At 66.9% G+C, this 23,137-nt stretch overlaps 3 protein-coding genes across 6 annotated transcripts in view; all 3 read right to left on the bottom strand.

Annotated features, from left to right (window-relative positions):
• Positions 1-508: 508 nt before the first annotated feature.
• Positions 509-4,935, bottom strand: LOC129012983 (cysteine-rich protein 1). The gene is made up of 6 exons (XM_063652110.1): positions 4,797-4,935; positions 1,981-2,746; positions 1,033-1,127; positions 905-962; positions 782-827; positions 509-634 (listed from the first exon to the last, which is right to left on the bottom strand). The coding sequence occupies exons 2-5, from the start codon at positions 2,018-2,020 to the stop codon at positions 787-789; spliced, it is 234 nt and encodes a 77-aa protein (XP_063508180.1). The 5' UTR covers positions 2,021-2,746; positions 4,797-4,935; the 3' UTR covers positions 509-634; positions 782-786.
• A 4,057-nt stretch (positions 4,936-8,992) lies between these two features.
• Positions 8,993-14,827, bottom strand: CRIP2 (cysteine rich protein 2). The gene is made up of 8 exons (XM_054449205.2): positions 14,648-14,827; positions 10,788-10,882; positions 10,642-10,699; positions 10,294-10,434; positions 10,142-10,210; positions 9,959-10,053; positions 9,682-9,739; positions 8,993-9,589 (listed from the first exon to the last, which is right to left on the bottom strand). Exons 1-8 carry the CDS (start codon positions 14,688-14,690, stop codon positions 9,522-9,524), a joined length of 627 nt encoding a protein of 208 aa, XP_054305180.1. The 5' UTR covers positions 14,691-14,827; the 3' UTR covers positions 8,993-9,521.
• Positions 14,828-18,835: 4,008 nt separating this feature from the next.
• Positions 18,836-23,137, bottom strand: part of MTA1 (metastasis associated 1) — a 51,330-nt gene continuing 47,028 nt past the window's right edge. For all 4 annotated transcript variants that reach the window (XM_054449198.2, XM_054449199.2, XM_054449200.2 and 1 more), the window contains 3 exons: positions 20,938-20,969; positions 19,572-19,723; positions 18,836-19,499 (listed from right to left, as the gene is read on the bottom strand). In XM_054449198.2, coding sequence (XP_054305173.1) covers positions 19,349-19,499; positions 19,572-19,723; positions 20,938-20,969 — 335 coding nt within the window. In that variant the 3' untranslated portion in view covers positions 18,836-19,348. The remainder of the gene's footprint in view (positions 19,500-19,571; positions 19,724-20,937; positions 20,970-23,137) is intronic.

Raw genomic sequence — 23,137 nt, 5'->3', positions numbered from 1 at the left:
GAGCAGCCTCATCAGGCCCTTGCAGAAGCTGGGCCTGGCCTGGAGGGGTGGGGAATGAGGACAGGGTTGGGGGGTGGAAAGGAGGAAGGCCAGGAGTTCCCACAACTCCCCCAGAGCATCTCAGAAAGGGAGCCAGCATGAGCGGATTCACCCTCTGACCCGAGGCCAGCCTCGCCCACCCCCAGGCCTCTCAGCCTGCTGAGCCTTTGGCTGGTGGCCTGCAAAGCCCCCCTTCCCCACTCCCAGAAGGCCAGGAGGGCTCAAAGGCACTTCTGAGGATCTGGGAATTGTAGAGGCGGACTCAGAGTGCCAGGGCTGGGTGTGGGCTGTCTAGGGTGGCCTGGACTCACCCTGCACAGGGAGCCCTGGCCTATGAGACCCTGGAATGGCCCCCTGGGAGGGGCAATGGGCAGCAGAAGAGCAGGCGCCGGTGGCAGAGCTTGCAGCCAGAGCCCCACTGCAGCTCCCTCGGCACTCCCCAGCACACACGCGCATGTACACACACAGGTTTTCCAAGTGTTCAGGTTTATTGGAGCATTAGGGGCTAGAAGGGAGCCCTGGGCATCTGGGGGCAAGGCCTGGCATTTGCCTGGACAGTGGCCCTGCAAGCAGCCAAGGATGGGGTCTCCACCACCTGTGCAGAGAGTGACAGGCACAGACATGAGTGCAGCGTCCACGGCCTCCCTTTGGGCCCCACGAGTGGTCAGGCCTCCCTGGGAGGGGGCATCCCCATCCCGAGGGTGGAACCAGGGGGCAGGATAGGGGGTGGGGTCCTACCTACCTGGTTTACTTGAAAGTGTGGCTCTCGGCTCCACCCCGCCCAAAGCCTGCAGAGAAGGTGGAAAAAGTCAACAGGCTGGGGTGGAGGAGGCTGTGGGGTGGGGCGGGGAGGAGGGGAGCATACCTTTAGGCCCAAACATGGCTGCGTAGCAGGGATGGTTGCAGTAGGGTTTGCCTTCGTGCTGCAAAGAGAAGGGCCGTGAGGGGATGCCATCACCCCTGGCCCCTGCCACCAGGGTGGGTCCCACCTACCTCAGCGTGGCCCCCAGAGGTCAGCGTCTTCCCACATTTCTCACACTTCAGGCAGGGCCGATGCCAGTCCTTGCCCAGAGAGGTCACCCTCTCGGCTGCAGAGGCACAGACAGGCTCCGGTGAGACGCTGCAGGACGCGGCACCCACCCACCACTGGCGTACCCGCCTCTTGCAGCCAGCTCTGCCCAAGGCCCTGTGCACTTGGGCCGCATCCGCCCAGCCTGGCAGCCCACCCTAAGGTCTCAGCACCCCCCATGAGGGGGCATCTCCAATCCCCAGAGCCGATACAACCAAACAAAGCGCGGGGTCGCTGGTCCCCGGGGCACTCTCGGGTGCGGCCGGGAATCTTGCGCCTGAGGGCTGGGTGGGGCTGGAGGGCGAGGCCGAGGGTCAGGGGTCGCGGCTTAGGTCAGCAGGGCCTGGGCCTGGCTGCCTGCTTTCAGCCCCGGGCCTCTGCGGTGGCAAGGGTGGAGCCTGCGAGAGCCCTTCTCGGCGGGGACAGGGGTGACTTCCCACTTCCTCCCTCCCCTCGGGGCTCGCGCGCGCGGGGCAGGAAGGCTGGCGCCCCGGGCGTCGGTTTCCGCGTCTGTTTCTACTTAGCGCTAGGGCGCGCGGCCCCAGCCCGGCGTTCTTTCCAGCCCTGCGGGTCCCACACCCAGGGCGCGCCCGAGAGGAGACGGCAGAGACCGTAGGACCCAGAAACGGGGAGGCTCAGAGCGAGAGATAGCCTGCCGAGCACAGCAAGACCGCGAACAGGCAGAGATCGCCAGGGCCCTCGGACGCAGGGGCCTCCACCCTCATCCCGGGGCAGGCGGCGGGCCAGGCTGAGGCGTCTGCAGGCTGGGCCGCCGCCCCGGGGACCCAGCGCCCCCGGTCCTCCTGAGCGGCCCCCAGCCCCGTCGCCCCGTCGGCGACGGCTCCTCGCGGGGCTGGTGTGGGCGCGCTCACCGAAGTACACCTCCTTGTTGCACTTGGGACACTTGGGCATGGCGGCTCCGGGTCCGGTGCAGGCGGCAGCGGCTGGGGCGGTACGGGCTGCAGGCGCGAGACTGGGTGGATCCGGCCCGGTCCGCGCCTTTCAGGGACCCCGGGACCCCGCCCCTTGGATACCCCGCCCCTCACGCCCCGCCCTCTGAACCCAGGACTTGGACCCTGGGGACCTCGAATCTAGGCCCAGGGCCCAAGAAAGATCATCTGGTCCACCCCCGCCTTCAGGCAGGACCCGGGCCTGACTGAGGACGGAGCGCGGGGGGCAGGGGGCCATGGGGACTTACTGAGGGGGCGCGGCTCTTTAGGCGAGTCCAAGCCGCGCCCCTAGCCCAGCGCTGTGGTGTCTCCCGGGTCCAGGCTCCGAGGCAAAAGGTTCACCCGCAGCAGGAAGCGCCGGTCCCACCCCCAGCCCTACCCCACCGGCACCCGCCCGAACCCCAGATCCGCCCGGGCCAGGACTGGACCAAACACCACTAAAATGCAAAGAGATGCAAAGCAGCCCGCGCGCTGATCCTGCCCTCCCCAGAACGGAGGGTCGGGGACAATTGCCAGGGAGCCCCCGCTGTTACCCCCCACCGAGGAACCCACTCTGACCTTCCATCCCACGCAGGGTTAGGAGGTCGCCCCTGTCAGTCCCCTCACTCCCAAGGGGCGTCCCCGCCTCTGCTAGCTCCCCTGACCTCCGCTGCTCTGGGAGTTCCATCGGACCGCAGCGGGAACATCCCTGGGGAATTCAAAAGCGGGGACTCACAGCGAGGGGAGCTGTAGCTTGAGGACCGATAGGCTGCGGGGGCTGGGGTTTCGGCCGGCAAAGGAGAGTTCAGCCACCCCCAGGCCGGCTCGGAGATGCCCGGGCCGGGCGCAGGGAGGGGCCCTTATCTCTGCGGGAAGCGCCCAGGGCGGCCAAAGCGGTCCAAGTCCGCTGCAAAGTTAGGCGGAGGATGGTCCCGGTGCCAGGCGGAGGCTGTCCCGCCTCACCCGCCCCCCAGATTCAGGAGGGCCGAGGGAGCTGCGCTGGCCTGGGGCTTTGGGGCCAGCCTCAGGAAGGGAGCCCAGGTCACTGTCAGCCCCCTCTCCTCTCGCTGAGCAGGGGAGCCCTCTCTCTGCAGGCCCTTCACCTCCGTGCTGCGTGGGGCTCGGTGCCCGAGCTCCCACAGCACAAGGGCCGTGCTGCCCTTCCTCCCCACCCACCATCCCTCCTGTCAGCCTTGTTAACCAGCGTCCTTATCTCCCCCTCCATCTCCACTGGGCCTGTGCCGGCCCTGTCCCCGCTGGGGGCGCTGGAGACCATCGTCCCGGGCCCCAGGAGCCGCCGGCCTACCCCTGGCGGGCCCTGAGCCCTAACTGCACCTGTGATCCCAACCTCACCTTCCCTGAAGCCTGCCCCCCGCATGTCAGCACCTCGAGGCCTGCACTGAGAGGAAGAGAAGCCGCCTGCCCTGCCCTGTCTGCCACCAGGCCCCAGCTTGGGGAGAGGGCAGGGGCAGCAGGGCTGTAGGATGGCCAAGGCACAGGCGTCTGGCACAGAGGCCACACTCCAGAGAGCCCCACACCAGCACACCCAGCCCAAGGCCACATCCTGCTTGCCCTCCTCCTGGGGCCCCTCTAAGGCCACAGTTCTGTCCCGGACTGGGGCTAAGTCCTGGGGTCTGATAGCACATTCCACAGGGGCCCATCGGAGCCCTCCCCATCCCCCGTTCTGAGACCTCAGAGATAAGGTTTCCAGAGCAGGGGTGCACTCCTGTCCTGCAACCTTGGAACCCCCAGTCTCCAGCCCATGAGCCTTAAAACCCACTCTGAGGCCAGGGGAGCCCGGACAGTATTGGGGAGGCCAGGGGCTCTTCACTGCACTTCCCCTGGGGTGTGTGCTGCCCCCAAGCCCCAGGGTGCCCAGCACCGCTGTCCACACCCCCACCAGGATGACGTGCTCCGGGTGCAGAGGTGCAGGGCAAGTGCCTGATGCACACGTGTGTGCCTGGTGCCCGTGGACATACCTGTGTGGGTGTGTCCATCAGGGGTCTCTGGGGTCCCCGCGAGCATGTGTGTGGTCCCTCTCGCAGTTGTCCGCCCATATTTCTGTCAAGCCCCCTCCCCAGCCCATCCCAGCTCCTGGCCGGCGCCTTGCAGCTCATGTACAGACATTAGCCAGGGCAGATAGGGACAATGACCCAGTCCTTGTCCTCCCCTCTACCCACCCCCAGGGATGGTCCCTTCCCCCACACTCTGGACTCCAACCCGCCCTGCCCATGGGGGAGCCCCTCCTTGAAAACCAGGGTGATGAGTCCATTCCTGGCCTTCCCTGCTGTCGCTTCCTGTCGCCACGGTCACGGGTGGGGTGGGGGACAGGATGCCCTCGCCGTGGGGCCGTGCCTTCTGCGTTGGCTCACAGCAGTTTTTCCACTCAACTCAGACACCCACACTCACAGATACACACGCACACACTCACTGACACAGACATAACACAGAGACACACGCACAGTCACATACACACAATCCCTGGAACCCTCCCTAAACTTCAGCCACAGACTGACGTGCCCCTCAAACCCCCTTTCTGCTGCACTCCCCATCCACCCTGTGCTCTGGGGGTGGGGACCCCTCATCAGCTGCAGGACCCCAGCTTCTAGCTCCTTTCTCCACCCACACTCCGTGTTCAGGCCATCCCACCCGCAATGCCCACCTCCATCTGAGCAGGTCAGGGTCCTGCCAGCTTCTGGGACCCATTGCCCCTGACCGGCCCCAGCCCAGGCACTAGGCCTCCGGCTTTGTCAGCTCACCTGGCTCTCACCTGGCTGGGGATGCACCTAGGGCAGGGCACTGACCTCGTCCATGGGGCCAGCCTGACTCGGGCCCACTGGGCTGGCTGGAAACCCCAGCCCCTGCACCTCTCAGCCCACTCTGCAGGGTGCTGGTGGCATTTGCTGCAGGAACAAACAGAGGACAGAATGGTCGGGACAGGGACATGGAGCTCCCCAGCTGCTCGCCTCAGGCTACCTCTATGCCCAGAACATTCCACCCTGCACCTGGACAGCAAGAGGGCCCTAGACCTGGGGGTGGCGGGGGCTGCTGCAGTGTTCCAGGTGCATCTCGGAGACCTCCTCTGTCTGCTCAGCCTGCTCTCTGCACACATCCCTGTGCCCTGGCCTGCTCCTGCTGGCCCTCTGGCTGAAGCCCACAGGGGCTGGGGTGTGGCAACCTGCAGCCAAGCCTGGGCTCCAGGAACGAGGGTGACCCAAGAGGCAGGGCTGGGCCCCACTGTCCCTGAGGAATCCCACCGTCCACCCCTCTAGGAACATTTTGCTCCTCTGGGCCCACGGCTCCTTCCTCTGCAGACTCAGCTTGGGGACTTGCCTTGAGATGCCCCTCCTTGTCCTTGGAGCCCTCCCCACCACCTCCCCTTGCCCCCTGCCCAGGCTGAGAGTGTGGGCAGGTGTGAGGTGCCCTCCCGGGGCTGCAGGCCAGCCAGGCCTGTCCTGGATGCTCTGCAACCAGGTGTCCTGCACTGCCAATACGCGTGCCAGGATAGCGAGGAGCTGGCCACGCCCACCTCAGGCCTCCCCAGGGGCCACCTCCCTGCCCCTCCCCCTCGGTCCAGCTGAGTCTCAGACACTCCCAAGTTCCCAGGGTCTATTTTCAGCTGCTTGTCTCCCGGGACCCCCTGTCTGGCCTGTGGTCTGGCCGTGGTTGGCCGTACTGGGCCCAGTGGCCATTCCTGCCCTGGGCAGACCCGGCATGGGGCTGGGATGGGACAGGCTTACCAGCCAGGCCCCTCCTGTCCTCCAGGCCTCACCTCCAGCCCCGAGCAGGTGGGAAGGCTGCTCAGTTCCTCCTCTCCCAGAGCAGACGTGGCAAGGTGTGGAAAGAGGGAAGGAGGGGGCTCCCTCAGCCAGCCCTGCCCCCAATAGGGCTGCACCCCTGCCTGGGCTCCACAGACTGGCCAGATGGGGCGCCCCTGCCCTCCCTCCCCTCCCTTGAGGCTGGGCCTAGTACCCAGCATCTTACAGCCATAGCCCAGGAATTCTGGAGACTGAAATTCCAGCCTCCCCGCCTGGCAGCTGGACCCCACACCCCCACCTGAAGCCCATCAGGTGCTGGGGAAAGTGCTGCCCATACCTGGCCGTCCTGGTCCCCAGCCTGCCCTTGCCTGTGCCCAGCCCTCCACGGTCCAGAGCTAGAGGCCCACGGCACTGGGTGATTTCCCCACATCCACCTCTCAGGCTACTGCCGGCCCCCAGTAAGCTGGACCCAGGGTCAGGAGGGAGGTGTGCCCCACCACGTCCTGTGGAGGGTCAGAGTCAGGGGCGCTAGTCCCAGCTGTGTGGAGTCCGAAGGGGTCCAGGAATTAGGGAAGACCCTGGGAGCGAGGGTACCCAGGGCTGATGCTGCGGTCACTGGCTGGGCAGGGCCTGGAGGAAGGGTGCTGGGGGTCTGGGGCAGGGGCCAGAAGAAGTGGAGACGGGTAGCTGCAGGCTGAGCTGGCCCCACAAAGATGCCTGGCTGGGGGCACCAGTGAGGGCCCCACCAGCCCAGGTTGGAGTGGGGCATACCTTGGAGGGACCTGGCCAGGAGGCACGGGAAGATTGGACAGTGGAGGTACAGACAGGGAGCGGCACAGCTCGGCTCAACAGAGCGCCGGGGTGTGAGCTTAGCTCCACAGGGGCACCAGGGCCTTGTGGATCTCTGGACTTGGTTCCCAGGGGTTCTGAAGGGGAGGGATGGAGCAGATAGCATTTCAGAGCCGCCTCACTGGCCAGGCATGGGTCCAAATAGGAGAGAGTGAAGGTTGAGGCCAGAGCAGCCCCCAAGGCAGGGACAGAGAAGGAGGCACGCCCAAAGGCAAAAGAGTCCATTCCAGATTCCCCTCCCTTTTAGGGGATATCTGGGTCTGTGGGAACCCAAGGGAGCACCTGGCTGGCAGGCGGCTGGGAGGGCATAGCTTCCTGGAGCTGGAGACACCAAGCGAGCCCTGTTAGTGCCGTGGGCACCCAGCCAACCTCAGCAACACCGCCCAGCGACGCAGTCCAGACAAACAGTAGCAACAACTGCCCCGGTTTCCATGACAATGACTTGGAAACAAACACGGCAGGCAGGCGTCATCCTCAAACCGGCCCCACAGGAAATGGTTCTGCCCCAGCCAGACCTGGGGTTGGGGGTGCTGCTGTCCCTGGCGGGGTCAGGGGCTGATCTCTGGAGGAGACCCCTTACCCACATCATCCCCGCAAGCGACCCTGGCGGGTCTTCTAGCACACAAATCCCCCACCGACGCCCAGCTTTTAGGGAAGGGCACACCACCCACCACTCTCCTCAAGACATAGTTTCCACTGGAGGTTCCCAAGGGAGGGGGGTCCAGCTGAGCTCTCCAGTCCCCCTCCCACCCACCCCCGCCCCGCCAAGCTGAAAGCAGGAATTTCCCATGCAACCCTGGGAGCCCGCAGCAAGGGCGGAGACGGGCACTCCGGGAATCCTCAGTTCTCCCGAAACAACCCCCAACACACACGAGGAAGCCTTGGCCTGGCAGGAGGGGATGAGAAGGGGAACCATCTCAGCCTCTCCTGTGAGCAGGGGTCTGGAACCTGCCTGATCCTCCCCTCTGCCTGGGGTTGGGGAGTGGCCGTCCTTTCTGCAACGTCAGGCCTTGGGGGTTTTGGCTGAATTCCAGGTGGGAGAAGACGCTGTGGCCGCACTGGGTGCCTGGATGGAGGGCAGCTGTGGTACGGCTGGACCCCGGAGCCAGCCCAGGCCCCACCAGGACATGGATGGCTGCTCTCAGGACAATGGGCTCAGCATCCAGGCTCAGCTCCGTCAGAGCCCATGGGCTGGAGGGTGGCCAGGCAGGGGGCTGTGCCAACGGCTGGGAGCAGGGAAGAGGCATAAAAGCCCCGGCCACCCTGTAGCACTGGGGACAGGGGCCTGGAGGTGGCCAGGTCTGAGTGCCCCTCACTGCAGGAAGGGCCAAGGCAACTTCGGTGTGGTGCCAGGGGCAGAGGAGCATAAACCAAGGAGGGGAGTCCAGATGGCGCCAGGACAGGGCTCAGCCACTGGGGAAGGTCTCCACGTTTCTGCTCTGTGCTGCCAGAATGGAACAGTGCGCTCTCTAGTGGGCACCCAAGGAGTGGCGCATAGGAAAGGCGGGGCGCGGGGGAGGGGACAGCTCCTTGGAGCCGCCAGGGCCCCTGGCTGAAAGGGCAGACCCTGGACCATGAAGAGGCCAGGGGCGAGTCGGTCATCACTAAAACCTTCACCAGAGCACTTGGGCAGGGATTCTGTCCCTGGGCCACACCCCAGGCCAAGGCAGGCCTGTCCACAAAAGCCCGTCCATCACCCTATGGACAACAGCTGGAAACAGCCACACTGAGCCCCTCCAGTCCTTGCTCTGACCACAGCCCCCAAACCCTCCTGCGCTTCCCAGTCCAGTCCTGGGCTGCCAGAGACCTCTGCCCCACCCACCCTTCACCAGCTTCCCCATTCTCTGCCCAGGACCCCTCCTCTGGTCCCCGGCCCCCTTCCCTCCTCAGCCACACTCTCTGCTCTCAGGGCTGACCCCTCCTGCGCTTCCCAGGGTCCACACACCCAGGCAGCTCCGGGTTCTCAGGCCTGCTGTTGGTATTTTCAGGGTTCCAGGTTCAACTTTCCTCCGAGGCTCTGTCCTCCATGGACCCCACCCTCACCTGACCCTGGCCAGGACCCTGGCCCCGGAATGCCTCCCACCTTCCTTACCTCCCCACAGCTTGGCGTTCTTACTGCCTCCCCATCCGGGTGGGCACCACCACCCAGACCAGGGACCACGCTCCCACCCCCATCCCTCCCTCCTCCTCAGAAACATCCCAGGGCCCCACCTCCCACCATCACCCTCAGGAGGAGAGCCCACCCCCACTAGCGGCCAGGCCCAGGGGCGTTGGCTGGGAGCACGCATGGACCGGAGAAAGGGACTCTGGTCTGGGATTTGCATCCATCCCACAAGCAGAGACAATCCTGCAATCCTCAAACCGTTTATTGACAGCACAAGGCTCAACAGCAGGTGGGCCACGTGAGGGTGGCGAGCGCTTGCGAGGACGTGTGGGCACCAGGCAGGGGATCCCGGAGGGAAGCCCTCTGCCAGGGACATGGTGGGGGCGTGGCCATCACCCATGAAGGCAGCATAAATAACACTGGCAGGTGGGTGGGCAGCAGGAGAGGGAGAGCGGACAGCGCCACAGGGACACACAGGGACACGCAGGGATGCGCAGGGCCGGCAGGAAAACGCTGGGACAGGGTCACACGGGGATTCGGACACGCAGACACAGAAGGGGTCATGGGACGCCCAGAGGACGCCAGAGGGGGCAGACACACTAGAGACTCAGGGATGGGCATGGCGCTCTGCCCGTGGCTGCCCCTCCTCCAATACTCGCCCTGGGCTTGCAGGCAGGACTGGGCGGCTGAGCACTCTCCCAGCAGAGCCAAGCAGGGGGGCCCCTGCAGGGTCTGGGGCGCAGGTGAGCCCACATCATGACAGCCGCTGTGGCCTAGGGCTGGACCTTGCCTTCGGGATCCCGGTCATAGATGTAGCTGCCCACCGCACCGGTGTTCACTCCTATGGAGGGAGGCCGCTGGGGTGGGTCGGGGGAACAGGGGAGGGAGGCGGACGGCAGGGAAGACATCGTGGACCACCCTGGCTACACTCACCCTTGGGTCCGAAGAGGATTCCATAGCAGGGCTTGTGGCAGTAGGGCTGGCCATCGTGCTGGGGCAGAAGGTGGGTGCTGAGGGAGGAGTCCACAGACTCCCCCCATGATCCATCACCTGGAGGCTTCCAGAACGGGCAGGCCGGCTCCCCGTGGGGGAGACGGCAGCGCAGCTCCCAGAAGCACCACCCCCCATCCCCTCCAGGCGCGCCTCTCACCCTCATCCCCCACACCCCGCGCCCCTGCCCGGCCCCCAAGCCCCGTTGCGCTCCCCTCACCTCCGCGTGGCCGCCGGGGGTCAGTGTCTTCCCGCAGCGCTCGCAGCGCAGGCAGGGCCGGTGCCAATCCTTGCCCAGAGACGTCACCTTCTCAGCTGCAAAGGGGGGGGAGTGAGGCCGAGCCCCGGGGCGGGGCGGGGGCGGGGGCGGGGGCGGGGGTCCGGGGCCCCGGCGCGCACTCACCGAAGTACACCTTCTTGCTGCAGCGCGGGCACGTGTTGGGCTCCCCGGTGAAAGTTGTGACACTGGAAGCTGTGGGGCGCACGAGTCAGGGCGGGGCGGGGCCGGGGGCGGGAGTGCCCACAACCCCCAGCCCCAGCCCGCGCCCAGCCCACCTCTGCTGGGCCCCTTCGGGGGGCCGCTGGCCTTCCGCTCCTCTGCTCGGGCCGCGGGGACCTCGATGGGGCCGGTGACCTGCGGCCCCTCCGCCAGGGGCTTCTCGTAGATGTAGGAGCCCGCGCCCCCGATGTTCACGCCTGCGGGTGGGGGTACGTGGGGTGGGGGCCGCGGCCACCCGGCGTCTCAGAAAACGGCCCGCTGGGGGCTGGGGGCACTAGGCTTTCCAGGGGGGTGGGGACTCTGGGCCGGGATCCACGGCGGCCGGGACCCGCAGCCCTCCCCAGCGCCAGCGCCAGGCCCCTCCCAGCAGGTTCCAGGGCAGGCCAAGGGCAGCCGGAGCTCACCTTTGGGTCCGAACAGGGTGGCGTAGCACGGCTTGTGGCAGAACGGCTTCCCGTCATGCTGCGCAGAGGGGCGCGGGTCAGGACCCTGCCTGAGGGTGGCGGGAGTCGCGACCCCCACCCCGCCCGCGCCGCACAGGGGGGCTCACCTCGGCGTGGCCCCCGGGCGTCAGCGTCTTGCTGCAGCGCTCGCACTTGAGGCAGAACTTGTGCCAGTCCTTACCCAGGGAGCTCACCTTCTCGGCTGCGCGGGAGGGGCGGGAGGGGCGGGAGGGGCGGGAGGGGGGTCAGGGCCGCGGCGCGCCCCGCACCCCCTCTGTCCCCACCTGGCAGCCACCACCCCCACGCGCTCCGGGGGTCCCGACTTTCAGGAGGTCTCCGCCAGGCGCCTTCCTTCCACCTGGCAGGCCCTGCACCTCCTTCTGAGACCGGTATTAGCCCGTCGCCCCCGGGGCCCTGTTCTCCCTCTGGGTGTCAGCGCCCCCAGCCCTGGAACCCCGCTAGAGCCGCCTTTGAGAAGGGGCCCGGGGCTGCCCTGTTAGTCCCCTCAGTGCCTGCGGTGAAGGGGCCTGTGCTGGAACCTGCCCTCGCTCAAACACCTGCCTCCCGGACACCCGCCTCACACCTGCCTCCCCCCACACACCTGCCTCCCACACACCTTCCTCTCACACACCCGCCTCCCCCACACACCCGCCTCCCCCCACACACCCGCCTCCCCCACACACCCGCCTCCCCCACACACCCGCCTCCCCCCACACACCCGCCTCCCCCACACACCCGCCTCCCCCCACACACCCACCTCCCCCCACACATCCGCTTCCCCCACACATCCGCTTCCCCCCACACACCCGCCTCCCCCACACACCCGCCTCCTCCACACCTGCCTCCCCCACACACCCGCCTCCCCCACACACCCGCCTCCCCCCACACACCCGCCTCCCCCCACACACCCGCCTCCCCCCACACATCCGCTTCCCCCACACATCCGCTTCCCCCCACACACCCGCCTCCCCCACACACCCGCCTCCCCAACACACCCGCCTCCTCCACACCCGCCTCCCTCCACACACCCACCTCCACACACACACGCTTCCCTCCACACACCTCCCTCCTCCACACACACCCACTTCCCCCCGACACCCGCTTCCCCCCACACACCTGTCTCCCACATACACACCTGCCTCCCCCACACACTCCCGTTTCCCCCCTCACACCCACCTCCTCCACACACACCTGCCTCCCCCCACACATATGCCTCTCCCCCACCTGTCATTTCCTCAAACACTTCTCTTACACCCAACACACCTGCCTCTCCAGTGCACCTGCTTCCTCAACACATGTGCTCTCCCTCTCACACCTGCCTCGCACTGACACGCCCCGATCCCCACCAATTGGGCCCTGATGGGGCTGGCAGCACCCCGCTGCTGAGTCAAAGGTGCGGCCCCAGAGCCTCCAGCTCCCTCGTGGGAAGGCCTGGCCCCGTCCCCGTGGGTCCTCCAGGCGGGACCCTCATCTGTCTGTGGATTCCTCGTCCTAAACCCTGAGCTCTTCCCCCACCCTAATGCCCCTGGCTGCCACCGGCATGGAAGATCTGAGGCCAGCTGCTGAGGGTCGGGGACCCTCCGCCACTGCCTCCACCCCCACACTTGGGCTACTGGGCTGCTTCCCAGTGGACGGAAGCAGGGGCCTCCCTAGGGAGCCAGGCAGGAAGAGGTGGGGAGGAGCAGGAAGGGCCCAGCAGAGCTGGAATTTTGAAGGGAAGGGGACAAGCTGCAGGCCCTGCGGGGAGGGAGCATGCAGGCTGGGCCCACCCTGCCTGGCAGAATCTGGCCAAGCCCCTCAGGCGGCCGAGGACCAGCGGCTCTCCCGGCTCCCTTTCTCAGCAAGTGGCCCAGCACCCTTTGTCTGGCAGATATCAGGGAGGGGCACCTGGCTAGGGCGAAGCCCACTCTGAGAGGCCCAAGGGTGCTGCTCCTGGCAGTGAGATGGGATCCCCCAGGTGGCTTACTAGGTAGAGGGCTGTGAATACTGGCTCTCCACGGCCCTGGCACAACCCTCTAGGCATGGCCAGGGCCAGCCTCCAGGACACCAGCCCAACCACAAGGCTGCACCAGCTTAGAGCCCTCTGACCAGAACCACTCCACTCAAGGAAGCTGGGACACACCAGGGCAGGCAGGGGCTGGCTGCACAGTGGGCAGGCATGTCCCAGCAGCAGCAAGGAAGTCTCGATGGCTATCGGCCGTGGCAGCTGCACCCCAGGGCTGCCAGCACTCAGCTCTGGCCAGCTCTGGGACGTGGGCCAAGTGGGGGCAGGGAACTGGCCCTCAGACCCGCTGGGTGGGTCAATGGCCACATATTACGGGTCCAAGTTGGGAACACAGAATCGATTGGGTCTAATGGCTCAGAAGAAAACCAGCTGCCCACCCTGGCTGCATGGGCTCTGGGGCGGCCTCCTCAATGTGCTCCGACGTCCCAGCCTGGGTTCTACTCACGTATGAGCAGTGGGGGCAGCCTGGTGTGAGGGTGGGCAGGATTCTGGACCCTCGCCCTCACAGTGCCTCCCAGGCAGGACAGAAGCCAGCCGGGTCTGAAGCGCCTTTGTTTTCCGCTGAGAGGCTGGGCCAGCCGGACAGGCAGGCCTTTCCGGGCTGTCCACAGGACTGTTGGCCAAGACCCTGGAGAGCCCCAAGCCGGCCTGGCCTGGCCTGGGGCAAAGTCATGGGCAGTTGGACTGCAGGAGGGCCCTGGGGACCGTCTCCCACCCTAAGCCTTGCAGAGACAGCCCTCGCTGGGACAGAGACTGAGGGCTGAGCGGGCTCCAGGCGAGGCAGCCGGAAGCCCCTCGGCTCCCAGCCACGCTAGAAGCACTCCAGGCCAAATCCGGTCCCTCCTCTCTGGGAACAGCAAAATACAACCTCTCCTCAACCCCCTCCACCCTGTGAGCCGAGGAAGCCCAGTGGCGGCCCTCCCAGCAGCCTGGCCGCATTCTGGGTATGGGGCGACCGGGGCAGGGGCCCTGTTGGTCCCGGCCCTCCTCTCTGCTTCACTAAGTCTGCCCCCCACCCCCGTGCAGCAGCTGGTGGGTAGGTGGGCAGGGACCTTACCACCCTGGAGAAAGCTGGGCAGGGAATCAGCCAGGAGGAAGGGGTTAGGAAGGGCGCACCCAGGCCCAGAGAGTGAGTAAGCCCAAACCGGGGGAGCGCGCCTGCCGGAGGGGCTAGACCCAGGGCCGCCTTGCGAGACATCCCTCCTCCCGCCACCACCTGCATCCCGGCCAGGGCTGTTCTGACCTTGAGGAGGCAGGGATCCTGGACACCTGGGCTGCTTGAGCACAAGGTCCCTCTCAGTTTCGCGGGAACTCGCGTGTCACACCCGCCCCCGCCCTACCCCCGTGTGAAACTCCTGGGGGAGCTGGCGCCAAGGGAATGCGTCGGGACAAGCAGGAGGCAGAGGCCAAGGTCGCCCCCGCTTGGACTGAATCCCGACAGAGTCCAAACCTGGCCCAGCCCAGCTCAGCGGAGCCCGGAGTGGGAGCTGGGGGTCACTGTTCCCGGCCACGTGTTCCCGGGGCAGCGGGTGTAGGGGGTCCAGGAGAAAGGGCCCAGGCCCACGGGGGCGCGCGGGACGCACCCAGCGCATACAGCCACGCCCTGCTCCGCCCCGCCCCGCCCGGCGCCGTCCGAGGAACCGGGATGCGTCCGCGGATCCCCGAGCGCTCCCCCAAAACACCGGCCTCATCCCGGGGTACCAAAAGCACCGCCCGGGTGGTCCCTGCCCCGCCCCCACAAGCCGCTTCGGGGTTCGGGCGTGACCGCCCCCGCTTTCGCGCAGCCCCACCCTTTGGCTTTAGCCGCTTGGGCAGCGCGGCCAGCCAGGCTCCGGGATGCGCATACTCGGTCCGGGGCCGGGGCCGGGCGCACCCCGAGTTACGCCGAGGCTCTGCGGCGCGGGACTGGCCGCGAAGGGCGGCGGGATGCACCGAGCGGGCCGGGAGCGGGCACGCACTCACCGAAGTACACGGTCTTGTCGCACTTGGGGCATTTGGAGGCCATGGTCGGTGCGCCCGGTCGGCCCGCGCCCTCCGCCCGTTCTCCTCCGGGCCGCCACCGCCCGCGCCCAGCCCCGCCTGCCCGGCTGTCTGCGCGCCCATTGGCTCCGCGGCCGGGGCGGGGCCTGGATAACCCGTCCCCCGGGCTGGGGGCCGCCTGGGGGCGCCGCGGGGGCGGGGCGCACCTGCCGGGGGTGGCGGGTGCGGGGCAGCCGGGCCAGGCCTGGCGCCCCCGGGCCCCTCGTGCCGGAGGTGGCGTCTACAGGGGCCCGCCCGGGCGACCGCGGCGCCGCCCGCGCCCCGGCTGTTTCCATGGCGACGTCGGGGTCGCCTGGCCGGGCCGTCCCCGGGGCCGCGGGCGGGGTGCGGGGAGCCTTGCCCTCGGCTCGCGGGGAGCCCTAGTGAGTTGGGCCTGGGGGTCCACCACGCCCGGCCCTGGGCGCCCAGTTTGCGCTCCCCCGCGGGAAGGGGTCGCAGGCTCCGGGAGAACCCCACCCCCACCCCGCCGCGCGCGGCGCCTGTCCCGCTTCCCTTTGTTGCTCGGTTTCCATAGCAACAGCCGCGCCGCGGGAGCGGAGTCAGATTCCCGGCGGGCACGGCCCCCAGCCCTGTCCGGGTCTCCATGTCCCGCTCCGCCCCCGCCCGCGCCCCGCCCCAACACTGTCTGTGGTGCTGAAGGCTCCTTGGGTGGAGGGCAGGGCTCAGGAAGGAAGGCGCCGCCACCTCCAAAAACAGCGCGAGAAGCTGCTGGTAGGGGGTGTGGGGAGGTCTGCGTCTGCCTCCGAGGCCGGGAAGGGGCGGCGGGCACCAGCGCCGAGGGATCCGCGCTAAAGGCGTCCACCCCAAGCCCTTCCACCCAGGGGGCGGCGGCGGCCGGGGAGGCGGTGAGGAGTTAGGAAGGGAAGGAGGGGAAGGAGTGGGCGTGCCCTCTGTGCCCCGGGCTGGGGCTGACACTCCAGTCCCTTCTCCCGCACCGCCCAGGACCAGCTGCGGGCCTCGGGGCCCAGGGCCTGACCTCGAGGGGTCAGGCGGGAGACTGAGGGGTCATGCCAGTCACCGCACCCCTCTGGCCACTCTGGCCTCCTCCCAACCGGGGCGTGCCTGACCACTCCTCACCACACTGCCTCCGCCCTAGAGCCCCGTAGAGCCTGGCCCCAGGTGGGGCACCTCCGCACCCACAGGCTTCCTGGTGCTCTGTCCCCGTGGGCCCTTCTCTGAGCCTTCTGGCCCCAGCTGAGCGTCGGACCTGGGAGACAGGCAGATCCCAGAAGCCCAGTGATCAGGCCCCATGGGGGCAGCTGACTCTGGACACCCTTCCCCCTGTGTCTTGGAGGCTGTGGGCTGGACACAGAGACCTGCCTGTTTCCTCTGCCTGGTGCACCAGGCATGTTTGTGAGCCAACCAGTGGCCCTCGGTGCTCCTGGCTTTCATGGTGGCCCTGGCCGGGCTCTCTGTGGCAGCACCCTCCTCCCTTGCACACACACCCTGCAGCCACTGCCATTTCCATGGTAACAGCAGGCCAGAAACATGCCCCCCGCCCCCACGCCCGACTGACCAGCCTGACCAGCTCCCCCTCTGCACTTGGGACCTGTGCCAGCCAAGGCAGAAGATGGCGAGGAGGCATCAGTCAGTACCTTTTCTGGGCAGCCCTTCCTCCCTGGCAGGCCCAGGGGTCCCTAGGGGTCCCTCACAGCAAGGCCTTGCCCAGGCTGGATTCATGGGCCCACTGCCAAACTCTCTCCAGCTCCCTGCCCTGTTCTGCCCAGCTTGGGAGCCTGGGGCTAAGCCATTACCCTCCCTGACTTCGCCCCACCTCTGCTACCTGTGGGGCTTGCTCTGGAGGACAGGGCTGGCTGAACACAGGGCTCTTCTGGAGGGAGATCACCTGCCCCAAGGTTCCCAGCCCTGCCAGAAGAGTGGATGGGGGTGGAGGCAGGCCCCTCCCAGGGTGGCAGCAAAGGAATGGCATTCGGCACTGGCCAGGTGCCCCGGAGACCCATGGAGGGTGGGGTGGGACAAGGAGTGTGCCAGCTGCTACACTGCCCTCACCCCAGCCGCAGTCCCTGGGCAGCGGCCAGAAGCTCCCTAATGCGATAGGGCTGTTCTGGGCCTGGCAGGCAGGGGTCAGGATCAATGGGTGCAGAGCAGTGGCCTTGGTCTCCACCTCTGAGGCTGCGGTGGGTCACAGGCAGGGGCAGTGACAGAGTGGGACGGGCCCGAGTGGAGAGGGGGGCACAGGACACGGCAGGTGTGAAGGGAGCTGGCAGGGCTGATGGCCGGGCATGGGGCTGGGTCACGCCCCTGGGCCGCAGTGGTCTGGTGCCTTCCGTCATCCTGTGACACTGGCAGATGGCAGGCCCCTGCCACTCAGCTCCACTACAGGGAAGCCAGGCTGGGCTGAGTGGTGGACAGAGGACCCTAGCAGGGTGGAGCGGAGCTGGCAGGACAGGTCTCCAGGCATGACAGCATGATGGCCTTGCCACCCTGCGATGCCCCTGGCCCTGGGGAGCCGCGGCCCCTGTGGGGTTGCTGGTGCAGGAAGCAGGCTGCTGTCTCATCAGCAGGGAAAGGCCTAACGAGGACACAGCAAAGCTGGGAGGCCCCTTCATGGCCTGGGCACCAAGGCCAATGCTCCCCCCAGCCGGTGCCCACTCATTTCTAAGCCCAGGTTTAGACCCCCAAGCAGCCCAGGCCCCACCCAGCACCGGTGGCCAGAGCTTGGCCCTGTGAGGGCACTGCAGCCTGGGTGTCTGGCTGGGGAGGGTGTCTGGGGTGGGAAAGGGCCCCACATCTCCTCAGGGCCTCCCTGCCCTTGGGACAGAGCCCAGGACCTAGGACACCTCACAGCCCACATGTTGACTCTAGAAAAGGACAGGCCCTGCGGGGTGGAAGAGCTGCTGAGGCCAGAACCTTGCAGCCAGCACTGGGAGGCAGGCCCTAGGCCTGGGGAAGGGAGGCAAGGAAGCTGGGGTCTTCACTGAGCCCCCTGTTCCCTTTCTCCAGACCCCCAGGGTTGGAAAAGGACTCAGAGGGAGCTGTGTCCTTCATGAGGTCAGGGGCTTGATTTCCCAGCCTTCTGATGACGCACTACAGACAAGTCCTCAGGCTGTGGGGTCACTTGGATGCAGGCTGCAGATTAGAGTTGGCTGGTGGGGGCTGGGGTGGGGGCGGGGGGCGCCAGCAGCCCAGGGAGGGTGGGTGGGACGTGCACTGCAGCCGAGTCCCTGACACCTAGTCCTGTCACTGCTGGGCCCCAGCACAGGCTCCCACGGAGGCCAGGACGCCCCCTTATCTTTGTCTCCTGGGAGACAGCAGAAGTGGTTTCTATTTTCATTCCGTGTCTGAGATTTCCACATGACAGGGCGCCTGGGTGGGCTGGGGGAGCAAAGGAACAGCTCTGGGGAGACAGAGGAGCTACTCTCCCTGAGAGAGGCCTGGGCGGACCCCTCCTGGCAGCTGGGGTAGCACGGCCAGTGGGGTGGTCTGGAGCCAGGCTATCCACCAGACCCCTCCTTCTGGTGGCCCGGCCTGTACCTGTCCCCGGGCCTGCAAGTCCTGTCCCCGGCCGGAGGATGCGCCAGGCAGCATTTCTGAGACTGTGCTTGCTGAATCTAAGCAGATTCTCAAGGTGGAGAGTGCACACCTGCTCGGGGGCCACAGCTCTGGGCAGAAACCCTCAGGCGGCTGGGGCCAGGCTCTACATGGCCAGGAGATTGGGCCCCTGGCTGAAGCACTCCAAGGCCTCGCTGGCCCAGCTGCGCTGGCTGCCCTGGTGGGAAGCCACAGGGTCTTCGGCAGGGCCAGCTCTGCCTGCTGGGAGGCAGTCCCCGACCCACCACTGCGGCAGACACAGACGCACAGACGGTCTCAGCACAGCTCCGCTGGGGAAGGGGGCTGAGCCCTGCAACCGCTTGCTGCCCCCTGTGGAGGGCAGAGGGCACTGCACCAGGCCCCGGCAGGGGAAGGTCTGTGGGCAGGTGGGAGAGCAACAGAGCCCAGAGGCTGGGGTGGCTGTCCTGGCTGAGGTGGCTCTCCAGGGGCCTCTGGCTCCAGGGCAGAGCCACAGCCTAGGGCCGCCCAATGGGGGTGGGGGCCCAGGGCCTGAGTCAGGGAGAGGGACTGGGAACAAAAGACACAGGGAAGGACCGGTTGGTTTTTTCCTTTTTATAAGATTTTTTTTCTTTGTTTTTGTTTAATATGAAAATTACTTGAAAAGACAAGGGCCAACCCCGCCAGGCAGCTCGGCCGGCCGCGGCCGCACGATCCTAACATTCCAGGTGTAAGTTACAGAGCTCAAGTTCATCTACAAAAAAAGTAATAAAAATAAAATTTAAAATGGCACCTTCAACAGAACACAACAAAACCTTAGGGCCCGGCCTCCGGGCAAAAGGCCCCGCAGCACAGGGGCACGGGGTGGCCCCTCATCTCCGCTCCAGCCAAAAAGTAAACACAAAGCTAAAAACGACAACTCCTCAGCATTCTCGGAATAAGTTAGCCGCGCTTCTTCCTCTCCTCCCCCAGTGTCCGCCAAGGAGCGCGTTTCTCTGCAGGTGAGGGCGGGAGGTGGGGCGCTACCAAACTGAGGGGCGGGCGGCGGGCTGGCTGGGAAGGGGCCGTGTGGGCGGGCGAGGGGTGGGGGGCGGCCGCAGGTGGGGGCGGCCCCTAGTCCTCGATGACGATGGGCTCGTCGTTGACAGGCGCAGGTGGCGGTGGCCGCAGCGGCAGGGCCTGGCTCTGACGCAGGGCGATGGGCTTGTAGGGCCGGCGGGCAGCACGCTTGGTTTCCGAGGATGAAAGCAGCTTGCGGATCTTCCTGTGGGCAGAGGTGGTGGTGAGGGCCGGGACGCTGTGCGGAGCCCTCCCGCCTGCCCTGGGAAGGCCCTACCTGGTCTCCTCTGTAGCCATGTAGAACACGTCATCAGGGGCGTCGATCCAGTTCATCCGCCGCCGCTTGACTGGGGGCAGGGAGCCCCCCCGGATCAGGCGCACTTTGGTGGGGTAGGACTTCCCGTTGAGCAGGAGGTTCCGGCTTGGTCCCTGCAGAGGGGGTGCGCTTCCTGGGCAGCCAGCCAAGGGCCAGCTCCACCTCAACCTGCAGGGCTCCCGCTGGGAGGGGCCACGAGCCAAGGTGCTGCGCCTGGCCAACCCCCCACCACCCCAGTGAGCTACACGGACCCCCCAGCCTGGCCAAGGGCAGCCCTGAAGGCTGGCGGACCCCCCACCACCACCCCAGTGAGCTACACGGACCCCCAGCCTGGCCCAGGGCAGCCCTGAAGGCTGGCGGACCCCCCACCACCCCAGTGAGCTACACGGACCCCCAGCCTGGCCCAGCGCAGCCCTGAAGGCTGGTCGGCCCCACACCACCCCAGTGAGCTACACGGACCCCCAGCCTGGCCAAGGGCAGCCCTGAAGGCTGGCGGACACCCCAACACCACCCCAGTGAGCTACACGGACCCCCAGCCTGGCCCAGGGCAGCCCTGAAGGCTGGCGGACCCCCCACCACCCCAGTGAGCTACACGGACCCCCAGCCTGGCCCAGGGCAGCCCTGAAGGCTGGTCGGCCCCCCACCACCCCAGTGAGCTACACGGACCCCCAGCCTGGTCCAGGGCAGCCCTGAAGGCTGGTCGGCCCCACACCACCCCAGTGAGCTACACGGACCCCCAGCCTGGCCAAGGGCAGCCCTGAAGGCTGGCGGACCCCCCACCACCCCAGTGAGCTACACGGACCCCCAGCCTGGCCCAGGGCAGCCCTGAAGGCTGGTCGGCCCCCCACCACCCCAGTGAGCTACACGGACCCCCAGCCTGGCCAAGGGCAGCCCTGAAGGCTGGTCGGCCCCCCACCACCCCAATGAGCTACACGGACCCCCAGCCTGGCCAAGGGCAGCCCTGAAGGTTGGCGGACCCCCCACCACCCCAGTGAGCTACACGGACCCCCAGCCTGGCCCAGGGCAGCCCTGAAGGCTGGTCGGCCCCCCACCACCCCAGTGAGCTACACAGACCCCCAGCCTGGCCCAGGGCAGCCCTGAAGGCTGGTCGGCCCCCCACCACCCCAGTGAGCTACACGGACCCCCAGCCTGGCCCAGGGCAGCCCTGAGGGCTGGTTGGCCCCCGCATGCGGCAGCCCCTCTGGTCTTGCCAGGCCTCCTGGAAGCTTCCACATGGCACCTGGTGGGGCTGGCCAGGCCTCTTCCCAACACCCCAGAGAGCTCATGGGTGAGGGCACCGTACCCCGTCCTGGGCTGTTCCTCTTACCATGTGCCTGGTCTGTCCGTGGTTTGCCAGACCTGATGAGAAATGGAGGAGAGAAATGAGACCCCGAGAGAGCGCGTCCTGCACTCCCACCGCCCACTGCAGCCTCAGCCACCTCGGGACAATGGGCCGGGGCCACCCACCAACCAAGCCACAGCCCACACCCAGGATGGGCCTGGGGGACGTGGGGCCTCGCCTCCCCGGGTCCTGGGCCGCCTGGTGGCCCCACAGCTCTCTGGCCAGCAAGAGACACATTGGCTTGGGCTCCAGGCAGGAGGCCAGGAGCCTGGGACCCGACAGCCACCTCCCTAGGGGCACAGGGGCCGGGACTGTCCACCCACTTGCCTGCCCTGCCGAGACAAGCGAAGCCTCTAAAGGCTGTCAGTCCAGCAGCGGCACAAGCCCCTCTGCAGGGCAGCCACACCATGGCCGGCACTGCCCCATCAGGAGGCCGGGCTTCTTCCTAAGGCTCTGAGAGAGCCGCCAGCCCCGGCCAGAAACAGGTCACCACCCACTGCCCCGGCTGGGCCCCAGCCACCCTGGCATGTGCTTGGGGATGGGGTGCCAGAGGCCTCTGACTTCCCACAGTGCAGGGTGAGGAGCCCAAGGGGCACTGCGGGAATTGGGCCAAGAAGCGGGGTTCATGCTCCTGGTCACCCCCAGCTGGGCCCAGGACCGCCGCTGCTCTCCCCCACTGCCCTCCCCCACTGCCCTGCCTGTGAGTGTAGGCGTGTGCATGTGGGAGCTGGTCCCAGGATGGCTCGGCTCCCAGCAGGACCAGCTCAGAGAGGACAGGACGTCATACTCAACTCAGTCAGGTGCCAGGACCCAAGGGCATCGGAGCAACCTGCCAGCTCCAAAAACACTGCTTAGCTGAGGCCCATCCCTTAAGGAACAGAAGCGGCCTGTCCAGCCCCTCCCCACCTGCAGCTGCCTCCTAACTTGGGGCACTCCCCTAGGGGCCAACTGGGGCCCTGGAGCCCTGGGTCAGCCTTTCCCTACCAGTTTGCTTAGCTCTGCCAGGCAGGGTCAGGTGGGGGCCCAGGTGCCTGATCTGCAGCGCTCCCGAGCAGGAACAGCCATACCTCAGGGCACCTGCCACAATCCAAGGCCCAGCGCCCAGGGCTGGCCAGTAGCACAAAAACTACTTACCCAGGTAAGTGCCTACCAGAGCGGTGGACAGCAGAGGGAAGAAAACACATGCTTTAGGTTAGTGAGCCACACGCACCCATCTGCAAGCCCCGCAGGTGGGGACAGCGCAACAGGCTACACGGGCAAACGGCCAGATTAGAGCGCTAGGGCCCCGTGCTGTGGGCAGGCAGGCCCTCGCTCAAGCTCAGCTCATGCCTACCCAGGCTGGACAGAGACCCCATCTCGTGTGTGCCAATGCCCCTGGGAGCCGTCTTCACCCAGCTGGCCCCTCTCCAGCACCCAGGCCCTGGCCACTACACGTCAGGACAGGCGCTTCCTCCGTGGCTGACCCCTCTGAGCCCAGGGGCCCTGCCCAGCCAGGCGGGAAGGGGTGGTGCTCCCTCACAAGCACTGCACGGCTGGGACTCAAGTGTGAGGTGTGGAAAATTTAATGGGAGTAAATAAGCTTTTATGTAACTTGCTGGTTAACCACTTTTTACAAAACAAAACAAAAAGCTCAAAGATGCCTGCTGACAAAGACTCCCTCCTGTTTCTACCAGCTCTCATGGGGCTCTTCCTGGGATGCCCCGCCATTAGGAACAGACGAGTAAAGCCAGCCCAGAGTGGGCTGGCCCTGGGCCCAGGACGAGGCAACGGGGGCAGCCCCAATACCAGATGGCTGGGAGGGTGCCCCAGGAAAGGAGGGCGGGGGCTGGGGCCAAGACAGAGACACCACCAAGGGCTGTCGGGAGGAAGCTGCACGGACAGGCCAGGGGTGCGTGTCCAGACAGGTGGAGATGGGGAAGCCCAGCGCCCGATCTCAGGCCCACCCTGCGCTGCAGCCGGCGTGCTGACCCCACGGGACGTGCCTGCCAGGACACCCAGCAGCCTCGAGAGAATGCCCCCAGGGGACAGGGCTGGCTGGGCTGGGCGGCCACTGCCCATATCCACCTCCAGGTCCCCAAACCGGCCCTGCTGCCCTGGCCAGCACCGTCAGTGAAAGCCGCCTGGGGGAGGGGCTCCAGGCACATCCACACTGGCAGGCCCAGGCCTGGGTGCACACCCGGGCCCC

The sequence above is a fragment of the Pongo pygmaeus genome, chromosome 15, assembly GCF_028885625.2.
Source record: "Pongo pygmaeus isolate AG05252 chromosome 15, NHGRI_mPonPyg2-v2.0_pri, whole genome shotgun sequence".
NCBI classification, from domain to species: domain Eukaryota; kingdom Metazoa; phylum Chordata; class Mammalia; order Primates; family Hominidae; genus Pongo; species Pongo pygmaeus.
The sequence above is the reverse complement of the archived record's forward strand: the minus strand, read 5'-3'. Positions and strand labels throughout refer to the sequence as shown.

Excerpts from the sequence above, each read along its gene's own strand:
- LOC129012983 (XM_063652110.1), bottom strand. The coding sequence starts at position 2,020 with ATGCCCAAGTGTCCCAAGTGCAACAAGGAGGTGTACTTCG. Across the intron at positions 1,128-1,980 it reads CAACAAGGAGGTGTACTTCG|CCGAGAGGGTGACCTCTCTG; the intron begins GTGAGCGCGCCC and ends GTGCCTCTGCAG. Across the intron at positions 828-904 it reads AGCCATGTTTGGGCCTAAAG|GCTTTGGGCGGGGTGGAGCC; the intron begins GTATGCTCCCCT and ends CCTTCTCTGCAG.
- CRIP2 (XM_054449205.2), bottom strand. The coding sequence starts at position 14,690 with ATGGCCTCCAAATGCCCCAAGTGCGACAAGACCGTGTACTTCG. Across the intron at positions 10,211-10,293 it reads CCCGAAGGGGCCCAGCAGAG|CTTCCAGTGTCACAACTTTC; the intron begins GTGGGCTGGGCG and ends TGCGCCCCACAG. Across the intron at positions 9,590-9,681 it reads AATCCTCTTCGGACCCAAGG|GAGTGAACACCGGTGCGGTG; the intron begins GTGAGTGTAGCC and ends CTCCCTCCATAG.